General features: G+C 39.6%; 1 protein-coding gene across 1 annotated transcript in view; it reads right to left on the reverse strand.

The window, feature by feature from the left end:
• gli2b (GLI family zinc finger 2b) overlaps nucleotides 1-26,563 on the reverse strand; it is a 91,319-nt gene extending 64,756 nt beyond the window's left edge. The window contains exons 1-2 of the mRNA XM_017478493.3: nucleotides 26,142-26,563; nucleotides 8,971-9,096 (exon numbers count right to left, since the gene is read on the reverse strand). Of these exons, the coding sequence (XP_017333982.1) occupies nucleotides 8,971-9,085 (115 nt within the window). The 5' untranslated portion in view covers nucleotides 9,086-9,096; nucleotides 26,142-26,563. The remainder of the gene's footprint in view (nucleotides 1-8,970; nucleotides 9,097-26,141) is intronic.
• Nucleotides 26,564-26,945: the final 382 nt, after the last annotated feature.

The following is a 26,945-nucleotide window of genomic DNA, read 5'->3' on the forward strand; positions in this document are numbered from 1 at the left end:
CTTACAATCACATGTGAAATGTATATAGATTGTTCCTGATATTGTGTGTGTGTGTGTGTGTGTGTGTGTGTGTGTGTGTGTGTGTGTGTGAGTGTGAGAGAGAGAGAGAGTTTGCAGCAAAACCTTTTCCATGAGGAACCTCATTTAGAGCAAGTGAGGAGGGAGGGGAAAAAAAAAAAAGAGAGAAATTCCCTTCTCAGGAAGATTAGTGGCCCTGCTTTTGCAGTAGGAGGTGGACGACAAGCTTTTTTGGACACATTTTTCTCTGTCGTGGCGATGACCCTAGGGCCATTCCCCAGGCAGCCCGGGACTCGCCACCGTCAATTATTCACTGTCGCCACTGAGACTTCATCCAGTTGATAAAGGAAATTGTCCTTATCGCTAACCAGCCTCTCTTATAGCACTATTTACACAACCAGGCCCTCAACCATCCATCCAGCTCCTTTCCTCTCTCCCTCTTGCTATCTTTTACCTCTCTCTTTCGCTTCAGTACAGGAATCTGGGGACAGTTTGAATAATGCACAGTGTTATGTGACTGATTTTGGATAAGGACTTGCTTAAATAAGTATCTTTCGCACACAGCTTTCTCCTCTCCACCTCTAATCTTCCTGTCTGACGTGTCAAGTCAATTACCTTGCTAATGCGGCAAAATGTAACATCAAATATTCAATTTCTTTGTCATAATGTAGACCGCTGCGAGATATTCTCATGTGGTGTGTCCGGAGCACCTAAAGCTTGGGCTGTGAGCGCGCCGTGACCCGACTTAACAGAAACACAGCTTCAGCATGGCCCATCCATCTCCCTCCTGCATGACACGCACACTTTGGCTATGATGTATGTCATGAGGCGCCAGACCCAGTTAATCAAGTCATTACCATCTAACACACTCTCTACAGCAAACCTTTAGGCCTGAAGCACAGCGAGAGAAAGAAAAAACTTCCTTGTCTTTCTATAAGTTAAAAAGATTCTACATGGCATATTTTTAAAAGGAGAATTTATTTACTTGTGTAATTATCTAATAATATATAAGACAAAGTTGCAATATCTGTTTTGTTTCTTGGCAACCATATAATAGAAGTGGGTAATTAATTCTTCAGTAAATAATTAAATTGTAAATTATTGCAAATTGCTGTGGTATAAGGGGAATAAAACACTTCAGGATGTGCTGTCATGACACGTCATACTTTTTGTGTGTTTAGAGTTACATTTAATGTTGTGGAACATCAGTGAAACAAGCTAGTTCTCACTAAGTTAATAATATGAATAATATGATAATAAAACAAACAAAAAAACACTTGAAACCTCAAAATGCAACATCTTACTTCCTGAGGACTTTCCTTTGCCTGAAAACTTACAAAGTTACAGCTTTACCTCTGCCTGATACAAAGCACTAACACTGGAGACTCCTTCCATAAATGCCAAATAAACATCTCCTTACAAAAAGCTTCACCATCTCAAAGAGTGTTTCCTTTAAATAACAACACATTTTTAAAATAGTTTATTATTAGGTGTAGGTTATGTAGTAGGGCGCACGGTGGCTTAGTGGTTAGCATGTTCGCGGCACACCTCCAGGGTCGGGGGTTCGATTCCCTGTGTGTTCTGGGGGTTTCCTCTGGGTAGGCTGATTGGCATGTCCAAAGTGTCCGTAGTGTGTATGAATGGGTGTGTGAGTGTGTATGTGATTGTGCCCTGTTATGGATTGGCACACTGTCCAGGGTGTACCCTGCCTTGTGCCCCATGCTCCCTGGGATAGGTTCCAGGTTCCCCACGACCCTGAAGGAAGGATAAGAGGTATAGAAGATGGATGGATCGTTATGTAGTACCCTGTGTCATGTCTGTTACTATAGACATAACAGATTAGAATAAGAGCATTAATATGAACCTATGATTTGCCTTGCTGGAAGAACTATCAGAGCTACTGTTATAGAAAATTAATCAGCGCATTCAGACCAATTGGAATTGAGAAGGTTGAGAGATTATGATATTATTATGATATGGTATTGGCTTCATAGCTGCTCTGTAATTCTTAATACTGACACCCACAACATTACATCTATAATCCATCCATCCATCACATCCATTTTCTGTACCATTTATCCTTCACAGGGTCATGGGGAGTCTGGAGCCGATGGGGATACATTGGACGGGGTGCCAACCCATTGCAGGGCACAATCGCACTCACACACTATGTACAATTTAGAGATGCCAAATCATCCTACAACGCATGTCTTTGAACTGTGGGTGGAAACCGGAGTACCTGGAGGAAACCCCCGAAGCACGGGGAGAACTCTGCGCACACAGGACGGAGGCAGGAATCGAACCCCCAGCCCCGGAGGTGCAAGGCAAACATGCGATTATGGGTGAAATGAGAATAATAAAAAAATAGAAATAGAAATAAATAGAAATAATTATTTCTGTAAAGCTGCTTTGCGACAATGTCCACTGTAAAAAGCGGTATACAAATAAAATTGAATTGAATAATAAAGAACAGATCTGAGGTCAGACATTATTTCAAAGTTGATGATTCATCCCTCTGATAGCAATGTACATCACTGCAACATCATCAACATGAAAATAAATGGGGAAAAAATATCGCAAAACGATACTCAAATAAAATCAAATAGTGGAAGATAAAGTCAAACCCACACACTGCTCACTGCTCTTGGATCTCTTCTGCATTTCCAAATCCATCCAAACCCTTACCAATGAGCTGAGCTCATTGTTATGATGAGAGGACATCCGCATTTGTTTTTCTCTTCAGACAGATGCTCGCTGTCAAAACAGTTTGGCCCACTCTTTTAGCTTCATTAATGAAGAGCAATTGACGGCACATTGCTGAGGGAGATTGAGGCCTGTTCATTGCAGCTCTTAAATGAAGCATGCCAGATTGAGCTCTTATAAACCCACACAGGACGTGCTACTTTATAGTTGCCTCTCTCATAACCTCCACATAAAAAACCCCAGCCTCCCCTCTTGCATCCGGAATTCCACCCGGCGTCCAGTAAAACCTGGTCCTTGTCTTTTTGCTTTCACTTTTACACAAAGTGACTTGCGCTCGCTTCATTATACAGGCTTGCATTTCCATAGAGGGCTAACAGGGAAACGAAGACCTGGCCTTATAACATAAAACAAATGGCTGGCCCTGTGATAAATGGTTCTATTAGCAATCCAGATTGTTAAACGCAGATATAACGGAGCAGAGGGCAGAGGGAGGCCCATTCATTTTCCCCTCACTCGGCATGCGTCAAGAGCTGCAAATAGTTTTTGCTTTATGTGTAAATAACATATTAAAAGTCAGCATTAGCGTGTTGTCTGATAGAGAGGAAATTGTTGGGAATAAATAACGCCGGACAGGAGGTGTAAACCAGAGAGGGGCTTTAATAGAGAGAGAGCAGGGCCGTGCTCTGAGGTGGGCATGACTTAGGTGACGAGAAGCCTGCGGCCCGCTGTAAACCACATGCTGACAATAAAGCGGCGTAACAGGGCCATATATTAAAAGCGGCCGACTCGACTCTGGGTTCAAGGACCTCGTCTCTAAGCCCCTGCATATTCACTTATCAGCGTCTGCGAGCCGGAATAATAATACGGATTACTGTGATAAGTAATTGGCCTGTCGTGCCGTGTTGGCACACAGCTGAGGCTCTTTAGCGCTCAGAAGGTACGGACTGAGGCTCTATTGGCTGACCCGTGGGTTCGCTGTCTAGTTAGATTGCAGCACAGTGATCCTTCCTCTCAGAAACGAGGGCCACTGGGGGTCAGAGAAAATAGAGCCATCCAAGAAAACAGGGCCATCCAAGCCTAGCTACTGCTCAGGCATAATTTAAAAGTGCAGCAACTTTCAACTTTTTTCTGAATGAGACAAGACCAAGGAATTAAACTTTGCTCACTGCAATTTTCAAGCAATCAATCTATGCTCAACAAAAACACTGACTCTCTTTCTCTCTCTCTCTCTCTCGCGCGCTCTCTCTGTCTTCTGTGTCTCTTTTTCTGTCATTCAGCTGGAAACCTAACAGTGCCTGTTTGATAGTGCTGTGCTTCATGCCAAATCAGAGTGCACACATCTGTCCTCTTACCCCTGCCTCAGCACAGCTGTTGTCAAGTACAGGACTCAAGTCCTAATGCATCCAGCTTTTCAGAGACTATACTTAAAATATGTATATTTTTAACTCAATATACTTGACAAGAGATCTATAATGACCCTGAAGAATCCTGACACAGGCTTGTATTGAAACAGAATGGTAATACAGATGGGTGACAACAACTAACAATGTCTTAGTAAGGTGTTTGACCTAGTTACAAGCTTGTGGAACTGTACTGGAACACAGTTCTTCCAAAAGATTTAGCCTCAACTGCTGTTTAGATGATGGACGTGGAAAGTGCTATCTGACACATCACTCCATCATGGTGGATTGACTACTCTAAAATGCCCCTATAGGTATGAACAAGTGCATGCATGGTGTTTGCATCCCATCCCATGGACTGGCATCCCATTCTGGGTGTCCCCACGCCTCACAGCCAGTGTTCCGGGATAGGCTCCACATCCACCCTGACCAAGATAAAGTGGTTACTGAAGTCGTTTCCAAGCCAGTGTTGTTGATTTTAGATGCTGTCAAAATTCCTTCCTTTTACCTTGCCTTATCAGCCTTATCTGCCTAATCCAAATCAGAGTGAATTCGATACTTTTGTTTTGGTTTGGTTTAATTCAGCATCACACTGCACCAATTTAACCAGACTGGGAACAAAACACAGAAACATAATCGCAAAGGTCTTGTACACTTCATGCACGGATCACTCCTTTCTCTCACTCAGGCAGTCTTGAACCAGTTTCCTTTTGTCTGCACTCGTGTCTGATTTCTGCATTCAGTCCTGGCCAAATGAACTACATCAACCTGGAAAAAAATGCACCAAGGGGCCCACACACCCTGCCATCAACAGGATCCCTGAGCATGATGCCTATTTTTTTCCACGTTGGTGAGATGATGCTAACTACAATTATGTATATCGCTGTATAATGTAAAACAGGCCATGTCAATGTGAAATCCATTGCTAAGTAATGGCCCGAGCATGAGGGTTAAACCCACTCTGCGCCCCTCCAAGGGGGGGATTAGCCATAACGGAGCTAAGTTCACGGCAGAATCCCCATTTCACTGAGACCATTCACACACATGACCTCAGCATCTGGGTCTGAATCGGCTTCATTCAGCCGCACCACTCAGACTTAATAAGCAGGTCAGATCATATTTATATTATGATTTCAGCTCCGGGCATGATCAGATGTCATTTTAATTACCGTTAGCTCAGATTGGAAAGACAGTGGTTTTTAACAAGACGCTCATTGTGAAGGGGATTTACTGCTTAATACACATATGGGAAAAACAGATTTCTTTACGATTTTTAAGGGGAAAAATAGTGTTCTAATTGTTAGTGAATCTAAACAAAGCTGTGTATTGTAACATGTCCAATGTACTGATAATCAGTTATTCAATACACTGTGAGGTAAAACTTCAGCTATATTGTTACTGTTGTCTGTAAAATATTATCGCAAGCTATGTCATCTACATGAGAGGAGGTTCTGTAGGTAGGCAGAATTTTTGAGAAGCATGTCTATGCCAATTTAAAGTTACAGTTGTCCTGTAAAGCTGATAGTTTTACATAGTAGCTAAAGTACTGACATTTATATAAGATGCTGTTTAAGTGCTGGCCAATGAGGAACACATACTGGAAAGCATGGGAAACCAATTGTGTAATGATTTTGCAAACTATGATATGTTGTTAAGCAAATATTGCAGTATAAAAAAATATGGGTAGATGCCTTCATGAAACATAGTTGCCCCAATTCCATAAGGAAAACACGACAAAGCATGCTGTTATAGAAAAATAATCAATGATGCAGTAGAGTGATACAAAATGAAGTGAAATTGAGTTACTGTAACCACCCCAAAGTTGATTCTTTTCCAATAATTGCACGTCCTGAAATGTTTCATTGGTCTTATCTCACACCAATTTGCCAATGATTCCATTTTTATTCATTAAAGAATGACACGTTGTACTTTCTATCCGTTTACGGTCATATTTAATGTGGAACATCCATGAGACAAGTTAGTTCACGTTATTACTTACGTTATAACAGTTGGAAACAGTCATTCACTCACCAAGATCCCTTTTGTCTTTCTCTTGAAGTTAATAAGACAGAACCATGCAATTTTTCATGTTAGAGAAACAAGAATCAAGAAACAAGAAAATAAATCCTTCTGTTCTGTAGTGGAAAACCTATTGACTCCTACAAAATGCTGACACTGGAGACTCCTTTCCATCCATCCATCCATTTTCCATACCACTTATCCTACACAGGGTCATGGGGGAGCCTGGAGCCTATCCTATGGAGCTTGGGGCACAAGGCAGGGGACCCTGGGCAGGGTGCCAACCCATCACAGGGTACAATCACACACTACGAACAATTTGGAAATGCCAATCAGCCTACAACACAGTTTTTGGACTGGGGAGGACGCCAGAGTAAGCCTGAAACATGGACTGGAAATGGCAAGCTCCACGCACACAGGGCAGAGGCGGGATGTGAACCCCCAACCCCAGAGTTGTGACGCAACGTGCTAACCACTAAGCCTCATGCCTCCCATGACTCCTTTTATAAATGTTAAATAAACATCAAGAACATGTATCATTTGAATCATATGATATAAATTGTGATTTGACTTGTAGCTGACATTACTATCCAAGCTGCTGTTATGGAAAATGAATCAACCCCTTCTGACTAATGTAGACAGACTTGAGAATTCAGCAGCAATGTTGTGTAACTCTGTTGCCTGATCCTTCCTTACTAATGGTATGCCACTAAATTGGCTCATTAACTTGTAAACACCATAAAATAGAAAACAGTATTTCCATTTCAAACGTAGCCCTCAATTCGAATCTTTGTCAGACTCAGGATGTCCGCGTCCACTGCCATTCTGACTAATTTATAACATTTGCACTCTGGAGGTAAGAACAAGGCCTTTCAGCCTTATTATTAGTCACTTTCATCACTTTCCTCCCGACATGTTCCCGTTCTATCTTTTCCACTCGTGAGTCCTTGATATTTCTCTGCCACAGAGAAGGAAGTCTCTCTCGGCATGAAAACACGTCTGAAGCTGTAATTACTGCTCGCCTTTGGCAAACTCTGACATTTACAATAGTATGTGTTAATTCTAATTCCACTGTATCATTTTACAAATCTAGCTTTACATTATAATGGACCTAATGAGGAATTTAAACCAATACTTATCCAGTATGCACAATACTAACCGCTATTTTTTTAATAACGGTTTTTAATACGCCTTTTATCTAAGTAACACTATTAAACTCCCATGTTGCCACTGTGTGGTCCATTTCACTTGATTTATTAAAAATTATTCCTCTAATTTTCTTTCCTTTACTATGGCATGCCATCAAACTTCTTCATGAATGTGTAAACGTGCCATACTTTCCCAAGCACTATTTCCATTTCAAAGGTAACCCTCAACTGGCATCTTTGTCAATTTCGCATGGACCATGTCGTCCACTGCTCGGGTTTCCGTTTTGACTAATTTATAACATTTATACTCTGGAGGTAGGAACAAGGCCTTTCAAGCTCATTATCTGTCGCTTTTATCACTTTCCTGCTGACATGCTCCCTTTTCTCACTCTTTTCCATGCGCTCCCGGTTTCCACTCCCTCCCTCCCGCCAGTAACTTTCATTAACCACAACACAAATGTGACCTGCTTCTCGCACCACCTGTCTGTTAAATTGTGGCCTTACTGCTTTACATGCTCTCGGTATTAACACTCATGCTCTGTTCATTCCGACTCTATGTAGCGCTGTAATATTTATTTTTTTTTGGGCCCTCTTGATTATATGTTAAACCTTCAGTGTAGAATATTACAACAGAGAGTTTTCCCTTTCAGAAATGGTCTAATTAGAACACATTAAAAGCTTGAACCATATAATATACAAAGAACTAGCAATGGATGTTGCATATACATGTAATCGCTCATTCATTAATTAATTAATGCTCTTTTGCTGTTGTAGCCGATCCAACTAAAAGCTTGGCATGCTGTGCCTTCTGAGATGCTTTTCTGCTCACCGCGGCTGTAAAGAGTGTTTATTTTAGTTCTAGTCAGCATGACTCAGTCTGACAATTCTCTTCTGACCTCTCTCATCAACAAGGCTTTTCTGCCTTAAGATATGCCTCACTGCTCATTGGATGTTTTTTGTTTTTTTCCACCAATCTTTGTAAACTCTATAGTCTAGTCTACTACTCTCTAAACTGTTGCCTATGAGTTTTTGAAATACTCAAACCAGCCCATTTGGCACAAACAACCATGCCACGGTCCAAGTCATTGAGGTAACAATTATTTCCTCAGGATCAGACTAGGTATCCTGAAGCTATGAGGTGGCAATACTACCACCTGACCCACTCTGCTTCCTGAATGGAATGTTTGTAATATATATTTCTCCATTCATTAGAAAAAACTAAACCAAGCAAATAAAGTTGGAAAATGTTTCACTTTAGTTAAAAACACTGCTTAAAATGGATCGTGTCGCAAGTTATATTATGAGTTCTATCAGAGCCTGGCTGTGGTTTACTTTTGACCTCACAGGGACTTTTACAAGCCATGATTTGTTCTCAAAAAATGGCTAAATATGGACAGAAATACAGTACAGCGATTATATTGTAATTGTAAAATACCTCGCAGTATAATAGTTACATTAAAACACACCGGTGATGTATCATGGTTAAAGACTCAATTGCATTTGCATCTGACCAAAAAATTTGGCACAAACCTTTTAACCATTAAATCATGGTTCACCACGTGATGTATCACCATAATGAAAGAATAAGTGCAGAGTGCAGAGAGAGAGAGTTTACAGTAGAATGAGTTACATAAAAGAGAATAATGTGAAAGAGGGGTGTTAGAGATGGGGTGGAAGTGTACCTCTGCTTAGGAGAGTAGGTGAAGGCTTCTTGGGCATTTCGCAGAAGCTGTTGGCATCCAGTCCAGCTGTTTTGCACTCTTTTTTCTCAGCAGCTGTGGAGGCACTGGTCTCCATTGTGACTGATTCTGTTGTAGCAGAAAAAGGAGAGACGAGTCAGGATGCATCAAGAAAGCGCTTGTGAGACAGTGTGGACACGCAACTACCATTCTTTCCCAACAGAGGGCATTATGAGCAACTTTTCTCAGGTGATCTGCCTCAAGCTTTTCATTTTGCTATCAGAAAGCAAGAGAGGTATCGCACTCACTAGCAGCAAATAGACTTCACATCATTTCTCTTATCATTTATTCAAACGTCACACCTGAAGTGCTTTGCTTCGAATTGCATTGCTTTGCTTCATGCAGAATCATTCTTTTGTGTTTGTGTGCGCGCACGTCTGTCTGTCGGTCTAGGTGTGCTTTATTTAATACATTTGTATATGCTGAGATGGCCTCAAAGTTATGTATGTATGTATGTATGTATGTATGTATTATTATTATTATGTAACACTTTGCATTAAAGTTCAACATAATTTACTGCAATGAGAATAAATATGAACTTTAGCATTAATACATCTAAAGTAATATTAACAATGTGACATATTATTATAAGTTTTGATCTAGGTAAAGGATGAGTGGGAGAACCTTTTCTAACCAATAATTTGTTTTATTATTATTAAAAAAAAAAAACATCCCAGTGTTAATTAGTATATTAATGAAGATCATAGTGTGATCATGTTATCACTAGTGTTAATGTCAGTTAAGGGAATCTTAAGGTAAAGGGTTATTACTATTATTATTATTATTATTATTAACAACATTATTTTACTATATTCCTATTTGGATTAATTGAATATATTTTAAACCGATAATACTTAAGTCACATATTTGTATCTTCAACAACATCTAAATATATATATATATATATATATATATATATATATATATATATATATATATATATATATATATATATAAATCATTATTATTATTTATATATATTTTTTAGATGTTGTTGAAGATATATATATATATATATATATATATATATATATATATATATATATATATATATATATATATATCTTCAACAACATCTAAAAAATATATATAAATAATAATAATGATTTATATATATATATATATATATATATATATATATAAATCATTATTATTATTTATATATATTTTTTAGATGTTGTTGAAGATATATATATATATATATATATATATATATATATATATATATATATATATATATATATATATATATATATATATATATATATATAATTTCAAATGGGCTGTATCATAAAACGACAGTGTTCTACAGCTCAAGCTCGGGTCGTCCTGGTCGCAGCAACCAAATGGTGCACGAGGATTACATCTTTCTGCTATATGACTCAATACTGTGTCCTGGCGGTCAGCCTCTATGACGGCTTTATTCGTTTACTCACTCATCCATCTCTTATCTCTCGCTTTTTTCACTCAAGGTAAGCCGATTAAGGGAGGTGCCACACTTGCGCACTTCGATGGCATCTGTTTCGGTTTTTGCTCGGCCAAGACTGTCCCGGGCTGCACAGTTTTTTAGTGTTTTAGTGATAATCACAATTTTTACATTAATCAGGTATTAAAACATAACCAACTGCAATATAGATGAAGTTACCTAATTGTCTAACCTTATTAATCCTGAGATTGGCACATTAAACTGGAAGCTTGTGTTCATATGTTCATATGAAAAAAAGATTTATTCTATATATCATTATGTATTTGCTTATCTGTGTGCTTGTTTATCATCTAATCATGTTTATATGAATTATCAGTTGATAATTAATATGAACATGCTTAGATTAATTTTATTTATTCTTTTTATGCCTTCATTTATATTTATTTCTATTTCGATTATTATCAAATTGTGTTCAAATTCATTATTATTTAATCATGTGCATATTGCATTGCAGTTGATGCAATTAATTGTTATTCTTGTATTTGTTATTTAAATGTATTACATTAATTGAATTGTTTCGTTGTTGTCGAATCGCTTTCTATATATTTTGCATCAATTTGCAATTGATGCAATAATTTAACTAAGAGGAGTTATATTCTGTTTCAAAGATTTGTACATTCTAAAAAATGTAAGATATAATATAATACCTATAATGTACAATGTGACAAAACAGGCTGTTTTGTAGATTTAAACAAAGCAATACAACTAATTAGTTCTAAATTTGAATAAATGTGTACACAAAACTAATTGTGAATCCGACATTATACAAAAAAAAAAAGGGGAGACAAAGTGACACTTGTGTCACAATCCTCTCGCTGGCACCTGTGACGAGATTCAAAGAGCAAAATTGAGACCGTCTCCTCCAACACTGTAACAGCTGCCTGATGTTCTGCTGCCAAGCCCGTCATAGAAAAGAAACGTGCAACAAATCCTGTGATCTGTTTATGAGACCCAGTCATCACTTTGATCATTTATCATGCGTCAGAATAACACAATCATCCCATAAAATCAATCTTTTGGGGTTCTTGGCCTGAGATCTTCCTAACATTGGCAGACCAATGTGATGACCACACTCTTGAGTTATGTTGTTTGATTGACAGCTGCATTAGATCTAAACTATGCATTATATCAACTATGTGTAAGCCATAACTGCTGTGTTTACCTAGGCGTTAGATAGTAAGACATTTAGCAGGCTAACACCTAACTCTATGTCTAAGCCAAGGCTTTTTTCAGACAACAGTGCCTGAAAAAGCATTCTGTTTCCTCGCTAATTCATTATCCCACAATCCCCCACACAGATCAGGACCCCATGGAGCCATCCTGGGCCACCAGCGTGACATGACAGGATAGTACATGTGTCAAAGACCAAACAGACAGATGGCCATGAAAGCAAACAGGTAACAACAGGCACTTTTTTTTCTCTTTTCTGTCAATGGTCAGCTGCCAAGAGCTGGAGAGGAAGAGTGAGGGAGGAAGAAGAGGCAGGAGGCAGGACAAAGAAGGGCTAATCCCTGATCAAAACCTCCTACGTCTCCCTAAGACATAGTTCATCACAGTTCAGATGAGAGATTTGCCACGACCTGACGTGAAAGATGCTGCGGCAAAGATGGAGTATTCCACAGTTTTGCGCAAGACATGCATCTACAGTATAACGATAACACACACAGCAGTGAGCACAAATGCTGAATGAAACAGGTTACGTATGAGTGGGCTTTAAGAACAATTTAAAACATCGAATTTGATTTATAGTAATCAGATCTGCACGAAGAATGGAGAAATGTTTAGCTTATAATTAAGCATGTTCAAAATAAAGTTCATTCATTCGTCTTCAGAAACCTCTTTATACTGGTTAGGATCACAGTTGACCCAGAGCCTATCCTGGGAACACTGGGCACAAGGTGGGAATACACCCTGGATAGGATGCCAGTCCATTGCAGTGTACCATGCATACATACAGTATCTGTATCTATATTTGGATTTAAATATGAAGTGGACGTGTCCTAAAGGAGTTTTCTATCTTTCTTTCTTATAGAAAACTCCGGGGTAGATACGCCAGCACTGTCAGTATGCTTTGTGATTTCTGGCTCTGAGAGTTCCTCAACTTCAGCTACATCACTCGAGTTCATAACTGCTCTTAACTAAAGATGCGTGCAGGACTGTTTTCGGAATCCTACTTCTGCAGTACTTATATTTGCTTGAATCTAGCTGGTTCTATTTCTCAAAAAATAAACATATTAGGATCATAATTTAGACCACCGCCACCATGACCAGGCAGTTACTAAGGATGAATAAATTAAAGCAAAAAAACATTTTTTGTGTCCCATGAAATCCCAGTCCCAATATTCACCTATATTCTCAACTATATGCCCTGAACTTTACATAGACAGTAACCTGAGTTCAGGATTGAACCAGGGACTCTGAAGCTGCACCACCACAAAAAGAAATCTATAGCTATGATACCCCACGTATAAGAGCTCATTTAAAAAATGTCAGATTCTCCTCTTGTACTCAGAACATAAGAAAGAAGTTTTGTGTGAATGTTTTCACTTGATTGCTTTCTAAATGGTCAAAGACACAGATTTAAATAAGACACACAAAGAGGAAAGAATGTACGGATTTCAAACTGCAATCTATAACCTCTATTCACATACAGGCCATTCAGCTGCACACGGCCTGAGGCTTCCCAATCACGGCGCTATTTCTATTCCAATCCCAGCTCTTGAATACATGAAAAGAGGCGCGAAAGGGTCTGACGGACAGGCCTGTGTGTTTTTCGGGGCAACAGCGATGGCCTGCTGTCTTTGAAGAGATTTAACAGGTGTGAGGGAGCTATTCTGCTTTATGGACCAGACGGATGTGCTCCAGTGACGCTATACTTGTCGCATCAGAGGCCTCATTAGGAGCGAAGGCCTAGGAGCGGCCTAAAGACTTTTCTCTCATTAATTACATTCGCCTTGTGGCAAAGAGACTCTATGTGTGTGCTCAAAAGCCTCAAGACTTCTAAATGACAGAAGTGTCACTCCACATCAAGTGTGAACAAGACATTACAGCCAGGGTGTGAATGTGTGTAATTTTGGGCACCTTTTTTTTCCAGAATGATAGGGATTAAGCTTGATCACTTCAATCATAGTGTCATTATGCAAAGCATTTAAATAATGCACACATGTGAACTCCTCATCAGCTTCACACAAAGTGAAGGATTAAAGAAACGAGAGTGAATTATTCGTTCTGCCTTCATCGAGCTCCTTGAGTTAACGTACACAAGGGCCGCATACAGAGCGGTTAACCCCAACCTTGCTTTGTCAACGATCGCCTCCTTTAGGTACACACACACGGCCATTCAACAGGGCATGATAACTAACAATAGGAGGCTTTAGCGAAAGGTAATTGAGGAGAACAACAACTTCTGAACTTAACTCTCTCCCATTCAAGGCTCTCATTGTGTTGAAATCAATGACATGTTTGTTTTAGCACCTCGTTCTCTCTCAGCAGGCCCACAGCTTCTGTTCAGGCACCCTCCCTCCAAAATCCACCCAAAGAACGTTGAAAAGGAATGCAAACACATTTTCAAAGAACTTGTTTGAAGATCTTAACTCTCTCTTCCTCCCTTTTTTTTTTGACTTTGACTTTCCAAGAGATGTTGCACTGGTTGGACTGCCACAAACAATTCAGGGGGAAAAATTGTGTGCGTCACTTATACAAGTAAATGTTTCAAACAGTCTACATGACGAATACATCACATCTTTGCGATATTGGGATGGACAGCTGACAAATTCTCTAATAAATGTCTATGTTTTATTCGCAGGTGAACAGCTGTTGTGTTATGGAGAGAGAGAGACGGAGAGACAGAGAGAAAGTAGGGGCCGACGTGTAGTCCAGTCCATTTCCTGTGTGACAATTTCATTATTTCAAATAAAACCCAGCTGCTAGACATAATGCATGGTTAGATCCCTGGGCTGTTCATGGAATTAAACTGATGTCTCTCTATGGGCTCTTTAAGATGATGTCATTTAAATACTTTTACTGTTTTTGTACTTTCCCCCCCAGATTTTGACTGATTGTTGATGAACTTGATGGCATTATCAAATACCATTGCTTAGCAGCAGCCTGTACAGGGCCTGGATATAACAACTGAGCTGATATTGATTCAGCAGGCATTGAATGTGGGTTAGCAAAGGTGTTTAATTAGCCATAAAGTGGACATGATATGCATGTTCAAATCAATGTCTTCCAGAGAAACACTTATGTCCTTTCCCAAGACCCAAAACCTGCATTTCCTCAGGTTCTTGATTAACAATGAATAACATACAGGTTCGAACTGACAAGAAGGCTACCATAACTCAAGAAACCACTCTTTACAATCATGGTGATCAGAAAAGCATCTCAGACGGCAAAACATGTCAAACCTTGAAGCAAATGTGCTACAACCACCAAAGACCACATCAGGTTCCATCAGGTTCCATGCCTGGAATCTGAGGCTATAGTGAGCACAGGCTCACTGAAATTGAGCAGTTGAAAACTAGAAAGTGACCAAGTAATGTTTTTCCAATCTGCAACTGTACAGTTTCAGTAAGCCTGTGAGTTGTTTTCTCATATGTTTATCTGCTCTGCTACAACATTTATTTCCAAGTGCTCAGTTCACTGAAATACTTTTCCGGACTGCTGTCCGCCAGTTGACGACTCCCGCTACGAAAAATTATGCTATCTTCTAGGCACTGGAATAAAATCCAGCATTACAAATGAACCCAGTGAACTCAAAGTACTTGTTTTTGACAACTGAACTTAGCAAACCTAAGAAAAACCTTAACAGAAGCAGGCAAAGCTGCAAATTCTACATGTTTATGCTTGAAGAAACATGTATCATGCTGGCGTATTTTACCACCAGGTAGTTGTGGTCATCCAACACATTCCACACATGTCACGTATGTTTAATGTGCAGTGAAAATAGCCTTTTGCTACACGGTTCAAAATTAGCATCTATTGCTGCAATAGAGCACATAGGGGCCTCAATTTGACAAATTCAAGACATCTGAGACAGAGTTTGGAGAGAAAGAAAGAGAAAGAGGCATTCTCTATGTCTGATAAAATGAATGTCTTCATATTCCAGGTGCACCGAGCTTTCTGGAGAGCCGTTTGGCTCATCATGCAGGATTACTTACAGCAACCAACAACCCATCATGCTGAGTAATTACAGCCCGAGCTGTCGGCCAAACAAATGGCTCTGACAGAACACTGAAAGGTCACGCAGTGAAATCCCAGAGAATTCATTGAGCTATTTCTCTCTCTTGTCTTCACGTCTGGTACGATCATTCAGATACACCGCTGGTGAGGCAAAGTGCTCTCTTATGGTACATAGTGAGGTTAATGATACCTACATATGCAGGATAGAAAGAAAATAAAAACCACCAAGTATCCAGGATGGGAGGTCAAACATCAACAGTACCAACATATTTTAGCATTTACAGAAGCAGGTAGAAGTTAATTTTATTCATACAGCAGGGGTTTCCAAACTTTTTGTAGCTTTTTAATTGTAAAATAAATTCCATTTACCTCTTCATTATTTAAATATTTTTTTATTACATTTTGGATTTAGACTTATGTGAACCAAAGATCTTTCTATTCCAACGGAACACATTAAGTCCAAGTTGATATTATTTATAGGCCGACTTGTTTTTGAGATATTAAGATTTGGATGAAAGCCAATTAATTCAAGTGACTAGTCAACTGGCTAATAACTATAAGAAATCAATAATAAATAAAACTTTGAAAATAGATGGTTGTGATTTCCACCTTTGTAAGTAAATGAAAAAAATCACAGACCTCTGGGTTATTCTTCCCGGACCCCAGTTTGAGAACGGCTGGCTAGTACAGATGCTAGATGAACTCTTATTAAAGCCTAGCATACACTAACACTGGTAAAGTGGATAAATATGATGCCACTTTTGCCTTCATTGCACAGGATAAAAGAAAACCTAGTTCTTTGAAAACAGACATACATACAGTGCTGTGAAAAAGTATTTTTCTTCTGTTTTTGCGTATATCTCATACAAAATTGTTTCAGAAATTAAAACAAAACCTAAGATAAAACAAAGGCAACCTGAGTAAACACAGAATACAGTTTTTAAATGATAATATTATTCATTGACGCAAAAAAAGGTATCCAATATCAACTGGGCCTGTGTGAAATATTTGCACCCGTAATTACTAAGTCCCTAATTCTATGAAACTGCATTCATAATGGGGTTCAGCTGGACTAGACACAACCAGGCCTGATTAATGCAAACCCTGTTCAATCAAATCTACACTTAAATAGAACTTTTTCAATAGCATGAAGTTGGTTAAAAGGTCTTACCCAGTAACATACTATGCCAAAATTGAAGGAAATTCCAGAAATGATGAGGAAGAAGGTGATTGAAATACATGAGTCTGGGAAGTGTTACAAAGCTATTTCAAAGGCTCTGGGACTCCAGAGAACCACAGTGAGGGCCATTATCTCCACATGGAAAAACTCGCCACAGTAGTGAATCTTCCCAGAAGTGGCCGACCTTCCAAAATTCCTCCAAAATCACAGCAACGGCTTATCCAGCAAGTCACAAAAGACCCAAGGACAACATCAAAGGACCTACAGACCGCTCTTGCATCAATAAATGTCACTGTTCATGACTCCACGATCAGAAAGACACTGGGCGAAAATGGCATCCATGGAAGAGTGGTGAGGTGAAAACCACTGCTAACCCAGAAGATCATTAAGGCTTGTTTGAATTTTGCCAAAACACACCTTGATGATCCACAAACCTTTTGGGACGAATGTTCTGTGGACTGAGGAGTCGAAATTGGAACTGTTTGAAGACAGGGGTCCCATTACATCTGATGCAAACCAAGCACAGAATCCCACAAAAAGAACAACATACCTAGTCCTATAAGTAAGTAAAAAACTGATCTCCAGTTATCGGAAGTGTTTGGTTGCAGTTATTGCTGCTAAAGATGGCACAACCAGATTTAAAGTTTAACGCGGCAATTAGTTTTTGACACGGGTGATAGCTGTTGGATAACTTTTTTTTGCTTCAAAAACAAAACAAAACAAAAAAAGTTGTGCATTTACTCAGGTTGCCTTTGTTTCATGTTGTATTTCATTTGAAGCTTAAAAACTATGTATGAGATGTTTTATCTTCTTGTTGAAACAAATAAACAGTGGGGAAGTTGTATAAAGATCATGTCTCAAAAAACTAAGCTGCATACATTTTTTACTCTTTGTTGTGGACAGGAAACTTTGAGGAAATGGACTGAAATGGTTAGTATGGCAAAACAATCATCAAAATCACAAATGGTGTCTTCATTATTATTATTATTCAAAGTCTTCCCTTTGTAACTGTGAACTAGGCCTAAAATTCACATTGACTTTACATTTATAGCATTTGGCAGAGACCCTTATCCAGTGTGACTTACATTCATCTCATTTATACAATTGAGCCGTTGAGTTAAGGGCCTTGCTCAAGGGCCCAGCAGTGGCATCTTGGCAGGGCTGGGATTTGAACTCATGACCTTCTAAGCACTATTTAATTGTCTTAATACTGAGTTACCACTGCCCTAAAGAAGACTTGATCACTCTTATTTGATCTCTGATGTGGAGGGCATACTTTAAGACTTGTGTGAAGTTTAACGTGACCAAATTCTCTTTAAAAACCATACTAAACTAGCACAGCATCCTACACCAATGCCAATTCAATGTAGGCTTGATCTTATATAACACGACCTGGACCCCTTCATTGTAGTGTCATATAAAGATTTACATTTGCACAAGCCCACTGCAGTTAACTCTGAGGCAGTTGGGGCTGTTGTGTGGATCACTGGAGTCAGTGGGAAGCCTGGGGGTATTTGTGGCTTCCCCCTGTGAGAGAATGCAGTAGGGGGAGGCATGTGAACCTGTGGATAATGGAGACAGGGGGGAGGCTGAGGTGAGAGAGTGCTCCAATGGCTTGGATCACACCCCCTGCTGGTAAGTGCAATATCCTGTGGGTGATCTCTGTGGGTTTGGTCAATGTCAAACAGATGTTAGGATTACAACCCCGGCCGAACTTCTGGAGAAGAGTCTCTGATGGGAGGATCTGTCCTGTCTTTCTGAATCAGCCTCTAGAATTATTACCGCTCTAATGTGCCAAGCAGAGCCATTTCACAGGGTTACATAGCTGAGACGCTTTTCCAAAAACATGCACATCGCTCTTGCCTCAGGCTATGGCCTTCAGAGCGAACCCTTGGGAAAACTTCCTATTGCTTCAACTGCTGGGCCTCTGCAATGTTTTCTTCGTTTTTTTTTTTATGTTACTACCTTTGATCCAGTAGCCAAATGGTGTTGTTAAGAGACACTTGTAGTTTAACAGCCTGGCCGTGCTGTAACCGTCCCCTTCTGCCACCATTTGAGGACTGAGGCCAGTCAAATGCCTCACCACACACTGGACTACAGTTGATGAGTTTGCCAACAAGTTGAGATGGTCCATTGTGCAGACATCCAGATGGCAGTTTAAGAGATGCCAAACTATGGGACAGATAGCATGATAGTATGACTAGCAGTCCAGATATCAAACTGTAAGCAAACTCAATCTCATAACCTAATGGCCATGTGATTCTTTCTGTCTTCTTTTCTCATCAGTTTATGTGATTTATGAGACCACAGCTATGTATACTGAGTTCTCCTCCATGATCTCGTTCAGAAGTCTGCTCTAGAACAGGCTCAAAATTTCCAGGGCATGGCTCTGCACAAACAATTGTCTCGCTGCACCATTAAACCAAGTTGTTTTTATTTATTTTTTTAAAACACAATAACAACAACAAAAAAAACTCTTCCTTCTTTCTATATCCTGCTGCTAAAATCCTCTCTGTGCACTCCTGGGACCACAAATTTATTGGAGCAAAATGTCAGTATGATTTATCCAGCCACCTGCTTCAGTCTTGACCTTACCTTAAACATAGCATGCATAACTGTATCATGGGTACCCAGCTGAATTGAGTTAAAAACCACACGGCCAGACGGGACAAAATAAAGGCCCAAGAGAGCCACGTATAGGCTACTCTATTACAACCTAAATTTTCCAAGTGTTGGAAAAGATGAAGAATGCAAGCACAGCTGCCTGAGAGCCATCCCTATCTCTGAGACAGTGCAGACCAAGATCTCTCAGCTGGGCCCTGACCCCAAACACTGATTGTACGAGCGTGTTTGATTACTAACAGCTAACACATGGAGCTTTTTATTCGGGGCATCTCATGTAAGCTCCGTCTTCCCGTCAGGCTGTTTTAGGAGTCTGCGGCTTGGCTGTGTTTCACTTTCTTTCGTTTCCATCTCTCTTTATATGAGTCTAATGAAGAACATGCCCTGCGTAGGCCTGCGCCGTAGTTCTGTTACTCAGACAAAAAAGTCATCCAGGGTTGCGCCACCACAATGAAGATTTCTCTTCAGTTGCAATAACCAAACTGCTATAAAGTAAACATGCGAATCCTGCAACATGTCCTGAACTGTTAAGGATGCTCAAAGCAGCTGATCTTTGTAGTTCATTAGGACGTTTTCCATGAAGTGTTTGTCTCAAATGTGTATAATTCTTGAGTGAAAGTGATGATGATACATTGGCAGACCCACAGCATGCTGCTGTCAAAAGTTCTTTAAGAAACAGAAGAGCATCATTTGGTTGCACCATCCCTCCAGGAATTAATTAAGTTGTGAATCAAAGGCCGCCAAGAGGCGCTATGGATACCCATCACATTTCATAGTGAGGCAAGTTTCTTGTGCCCCTGGTGGCATGCAGACCTTTGATTTCGAGGCATCTCATGGTGTGTGATGTCCTTTCATGAGACATTCGCTGTAATTAGATGGTGCTTGATGCTTGATTGTTTTTGCTTGATGAGGACTTCTCATGCCTCGGTTGATGTGAGACAGACTGATCATTTTAATCTCGCTGAATTAGTTTCTGAATGAACTGAATCTGAGTTCACTTGACCCTTAAAACTTCTGCCTAACAATGTGAGGTGAAACACTTGAGCCAATACCAGCAAGGGTAGATCAGATATTTTAGAAAAAAAGAGCAAATTTGATCTGATCCTATAACAAATCTAGCTTGAAGTATGAGAGAACTGCTTGGAGTGCAACTATGTAAAGTTGCTGGATAAAGAAGATAATGTGATAATAACACTAGCCACGTGGCCTAATGTTAAAAACAACAACCAGTGAGCTATTAAGCAAAGCAAATGTGTGTGAGTTGCCTTCATGTCAGCTATGGTCAGTTAATTCACAATAAGAACACTGTTTTGGTATTATTTGGGAAATTCAAAATAGTGTTTTTTTTCTTCCAGTTGATGTTATTATATTTCTTATTATATTTATTTATATTTGCAATATAAGTGATTTTTTTGTGGGAAAGACTTAATATAATAAAAAAAAGAGTTGTGTTTTTGTCATGCTTTTAGCTATGTATTTTTCCTGTATGTTAAGTGTTATCATACCATCTCCGTCAATTATCTGTCATGAAAATCAAACAACAAATAAATAAAAATTCATAACCCTCATTGATTGCAGGTTTATAATCTAGACAAAATGCCCAAAACCCCTAATCTTTTTTTCACTTATAAACTGCAGAGCTATGGAAGTTTCTCTGCCAAATAATTGGTAAATTATTAAATAATATGTAAGGCATTTCATGCTGCGAACAACCTCACAGATTTCTAAAAAATAAAAATAAAAAATACTGAAGATTGTAATTTAGACAAACAGAGCCAATCACAATATTGCTATATAGTTTATCCAAAAACGATGTCCAATGAGCTGATAATCATGAACTAAAATAAATATCTATGGAAGCCACCAAGGTTTAGCTTTCGATAATGATGACGTATTGGGCAAATCAGATTTTTCATACAAATCTCTGAGGCAATATTCTAGTCTAATGCATACACTACATGATATTATCCTTCCAAGGCACCTGAAGATCAAAAGGTTATGAATTCTACAAGAGATAATTGTTTAAAAAGCAATTGCAAGAAAGAAGTAACTTCCTTTAACAAGCACAGTTCGGTTCATTAAGCAACTCTGCTTGGTTCATATAAAAATACAAAAATCGCTACCCTAACATTCATACTTCATAATGTACTGCCCCCTTTTTTTTTCCTTGAGTGACTTAATGCAACCTTCACAGACATGCAACATTCCACCCTAATTCGTGATGACAAAACTTTTTTGTTTTAATAGCTGTCTCTCATGAGTGCCTACGTGTCATTTCTTGTCGAAGCCCGACGAAGAAGATCTCCCGAACGGCCACATTCCTTCATGCAAAAATTCACCTTGACACATGCACGTCTTGTGGCGCCCTCGTCTTCCATGTTATCCCGTGTCCCATATGGAGTTTATCTACGTCTCTTTGATGAGCATTCCCATGTGGTCAGGAGCTCGGGCTGCTGGAGAGGGGGAACGGTTTACTGTGCTCTTCATCAGAGCATGTCAACGCAAGCCGGGATTCAGAGAAAAGTGAGTGAGAGAGAGAGAGAGAGAGAGAGAGGGAGAGAGAGAGAGGGAGAGAGAGATGCTGGCCACAAAATTGCCAGAGGACAAATCACTCTTGACTGTTGGAGAGATTTCTCAGAGCAGACAAGAAACAAAAATATTAGTGTTCCGCTGGTCTGGGTTTATGGAGGCAATTACGAATATTTGCCCTTTGGAGAGACTGAAATAATACTTAGCATGGGAGATAATGCCATCTGGTAATAAAAATCCTAACAAACAAACAAAAAAACTTTCCTTATTAGCAACATAATAATAATAATAATAATAATAATAACAATAACAATAACAATAATAATAATAATAATAATAATAACAATAATGGCATATTGGCACAGAGTAAAATCAGTCAATGATCAATCTAAGCGCATTCCTCCATGCTTGAAGGAGATAATGAACCCAATATGGCAACAAAAAACAATGGAACCTGAGAAGTTTCTGAACCCATTTATCCAAAATCAGCCCAGTATAACATAACATAGATTTTCAGGGGTCACTGCCTCCATTGAGACACCACAATGAAGTGACTTCTCCAGGGGTCAACTCCCCTCGGATTCCTCCATATAGCCAAGAAGAAGTGACTTCATATACTTCAATGAGAAAGCCCATTGTGCTTGGTAGTCTTGGGGGAAAAAAGAAAAGAAAAAAAAAAAGAAAGAGATGGTCCCCTGCTGACCTGGGCTCCAAGCTCAATCACTCATAGAAATGTGGAGTTACTACCTAGACTGGGAAAAAGTCCACTACTCTGAGAGGAGACAGGATGTCGGCTTAGAAAAGGTTAAGATTAAAAAGTGCTTCAGGTTTCAAACCAAATGTTTGTTCGGAAAAATAAAGGAGGTTCTAATGTGATCTAATGTGCCTATTAAAAACGTCATTTCAAACTGGGGAAAGAAAAAAGCAGAATAAAGCATAACACAAGCCCTAAACTTTGTACCTATTTGCACATCTCACTTGTGGTTGTGTTTGTATTTTGCCGTACTATTTAGGAGGTTTGTAATAGGACCACAATTCTCCGTACACAGTGTTCAGTTCATCAAAAGAAAACACAAGAGGGAAAAGGGCTATTTGATGAAGCAGGGCTGTGTGGGGTTGGCAAAGGGCAAGATCTTCTGCCCTTTTGCCCTCACTAATCCGAGTGAAAGAAATTTTAAAACAAACCTCCCATAGCTTCAATGTGCTTATGGTTAACATAGATGCAAGAAACTCTGAAGCAATTAAACATTTTGAACAACAGCTGCTTTATATGCATATGGCACCCGTGAGCTTCTCATTTTGTTAAGGTGGCGGTTTTTATACCAAATTGCGTCCGTGGGTGGTGTTTTTGGGCTACTTTCAAAATAGTCTGTGGCCTTCAATATCTTGTTTGAAAATAATTTCAATATAATCTAACCAATTTCCACAAGCATAGGCCATGGCAAACACAGGGAAAGTGTAAGTGCAGACAGTGCAACTCATTACAGTGAAACATTTTTGCATAGGTAGGCTAGCTATGTCACCACATGTGTGAGTGTATTCAATGTGGAGTAGTGTGACCAGTGATCATTAATTTTAGGCACTTTTTCTGATATAGCTTACAGACATAGTGGTCTAAAGACGCTTGGGGGGAGGGGGGGGGGGGTCATTGAGTTTACTTAATTCAAATATGTACATTGGTTCCATGTGACTGAATTGTATTACATTAAAACAATTTATTTTTGCACTTCCATCATCCTCCATCCTCCCACCCAAGCTGAAGATTGAACCGAGCTTGCTGGCAATCAGCAACACCCACATTACCACTGTGCCATACTACCTTACATCATATAAAGTGCATGAATTTATTTCTACAGTTTTAGTTCCCATCAGTATGAAAATCCTCATGAGATTCCATTATGTAACTGGTTGACGTTAATACTACATGAATGGATCACACCCACTCTACATAATTCAATGTAGAAATTAGAAATTTAGAAATTTATTTAAATTAGGTTTAGTATGAGCAATGAAATCATGTCTTGCTAAGAAACTTAATATTTTTATGCGGTATATGTTAATTTAAATCTAACCACATATTCCATTTTGTTCAGTTTTATATAAAAGAGAATATTGCAGAGATTTGGAGAGGGAAAGGAAGCGTATGGAGTGGATAATGGCCATAGCAGGCGATGATCAAAAGCCCTTATTGCAGGTACTGGAATCAGAAATGCGTGCGCACCACTGTGACCTTGTTTTCCTCACACAAAAAAAGTGAGAAACTCAAGAAAAATGTGCCTCCCTATTCCAGCACCTGGAAAATGTATTTGGGCTGGAAGTTTTGTTCAGACCTAGTAACCCTGCTCTTATTAAATGTTAGCAGAGATCTTGAATAACGTATTTGTGTCTCAATGCAAAATATATTTTAAAAAATGATGTTTAAGACTAGCACATGCACAATATTTTATGTGCTAGGCCAGCTAGTCTACATCTAGACCCATTTTTCATTTTGTAATCATTTAAAACTGCCTGGTACCCCACATATGTATATAAAGGCATAAAAGTTGAATCGGGCCTACAAGCAGAAATAATGTCAAACAGTGTCAAATAAATCCATTGTGGTCTCTAAAGTTGCCTAGACTGTGCACCGCATGTCCGTGCGTGTGTGCGTGAAAATGGCGCCGGAGGGCTCGCGGGAGTGCGTTAAAAGGGGGCGTGGTCATAACGCGGTCCGCCGCGGCCGGTGAGCGCGAGCTCGGGCGGACTGAATGAGTTGAATGGGGTCCCGGCGCTCTTTCACATCCTTTCAAAACCTCTTCAGCCTGACTGCTGGGACTCTTCATAGCGGACAATAGCAAATGCACTAAAACTTTTTTTTCTTCTTTTTCTTATGCTAATGTCCATGACCGGGTCCTCACATGAAAAAAAAAATCCCACTCCCACCAACTGTTTTTTCGCCTCTTCCTCTAGGATTTAAATGGGCCAATTAGAGTTTTTTCCCCTGCTTTTTTGCCTTGTCCTGTCTCCTTGTCAGCTACATTTCTAAGCACACAGGCCCTTTCAGTCTCTCCCAATTAATACTACTTCTTGTTCTTCTTCTTTCTCTCTTCCTCACCGCCCATATATAATGATCACACCAAAGCCACTTGCGTAGAGATCCCATAACAAACAACACATGCAACTGACTACTGATATTTATTTGAAGACTTTCAGCATAAGGCCACAGTAAATAGCAAAGAAAAGCTGGTTCAGTTTGGAGAGCAAACACAGGGCCTTTCAACTAATAGCACGAGCTTTTCAGAAACCCTTGAGCTCATGATAGCTTGACTTAACAAGACTTAAATATACTATGAATATGCAAAGTTTGATCTTAATGACGTGGACTTCACATCCTTTACTTTTTTTTCATTATTTTATGCAACGCAATTAAACATGATTGCATTACCTACTAAGTAGGCCTAGCTAAATTAACCAAAAAAAAATTGTATGATATAATAAAAGTAGAAATTTGAATTTCTAATGTGTGTGTGTGGGGGGGGGAGGACAAAAAGAAAAAGAAAATGCACGCGCGCAAAAGGAAGAAGCAGTCAAACCTTAGGTAATAGTCTGAACTTTTTCACAAAACTCCAATCCTCACTCATGGCATGGTGTATGATTTACATTTTCTGGATCCGAGCTCTAATGGCACTGGCGCCTCTCCACCTTTCCGATCACATTTTTGTCCCATATGGATCAAGTTGCAGACAAAAAAGATTTTTGAAATTCCAGCGCGAAGCCGGTTGAAAGTGCAAACAAGAGTCTAAGGGCAGCTCCGATTTCTTTTACTTTATGTTTATTGCAGCATGAAGCGTGTAATGCACTTTAAATACAGGTTTGTTTATATATTTATTCATTTTTTATCAAGATAGATAGCAACAATGTAAACAAGAGTGCAAACAATTCGGGGTTTACTTCTACAGGCTATAATTATGTATCATCAAGCACTCCACGTTTCTATAGAAACAGAAATTCATATATGCACTGTCTAACATGCACTATTTATACATGCAGATATTTAATTTGATTTCTATCTAGTTTTATGTGTAATTCTGCGGGAGTGAGTGCAAAAGCTATAACTTTAGTAATATCTAATCTTACCTTTTGAGTGTTAATGTCTTTCCTGATTCAAGTGTCCAAAAAAAAGAAAGAAAGAAAAAAAAGCTGTGTCTTCTGTTTTCTTCACGCCAGGCTGTTTCGCTGCAGAAAGTAGAAGCTTGTCCTTCGCGGCGGGACCCGAAACGCCATCCGAGCGCAGCGCAAACTTCACCAAAACTTTGCCCAAACTCTCCGCGATCATTCAGGGCACCGCACACAAGAGTTCGCGCGCGTTCGCGTCACTTCAGATCATGTAGGAACTTTTTGTTTTCGCGCGACGAAGCCTTCCTGCAACCGAACCATCGCTCGCGCAGAACAGAAGGGAGCTGAAAAAGCGCACGGAGATTTGGGACGGTGTGTGTGTGTGTGTGTGTGTGTGAAAGAGAGAGAGAGAGAGAGAGAGAGAGAGAGAGAGAGAGAGAGAGTGTGTGTGTGTGTGTGAGTGTGAGAGAGAGAGAGAGAGAAAGAGTGTGTGTGTGTGTGTGTGTGTGTGAGAGAGAGAGAGAGAGAGTGTGAGTGAGTGAGAGAGAGTGAGAGAGAGAGAGAGAGAGAGAGAGAGAGAGAGTGAGTGAGTGTGTGTTGCTCTCTCAGGGCTGATCTGTGTTCAGTCCGATCCCATGCTCTTCCCCTTTGGGCTCGCTCTCTCTCTCTCTCTCTCTCTCTCTCTCTCTCTCTCTCTCTCTCTCTCTCTCTCTCTCGGTGAGTTTAACCATTTGCTGTCCCAGATGGGGCCGGGCTAGTGGAGCGCGCGCAATAGCACACACACACACACACACACACACACACAGAGGGAGAAAGTTTGGAGTT

This window comes from Ictalurus punctatus, chromosome 10, assembly GCF_001660625.3.
Source record: "Ictalurus punctatus breed USDA103 chromosome 10, Coco_2.0, whole genome shotgun sequence".
NCBI classification, from domain to species: domain Eukaryota; kingdom Metazoa; phylum Chordata; class Actinopteri; order Siluriformes; family Ictaluridae; genus Ictalurus; species Ictalurus punctatus.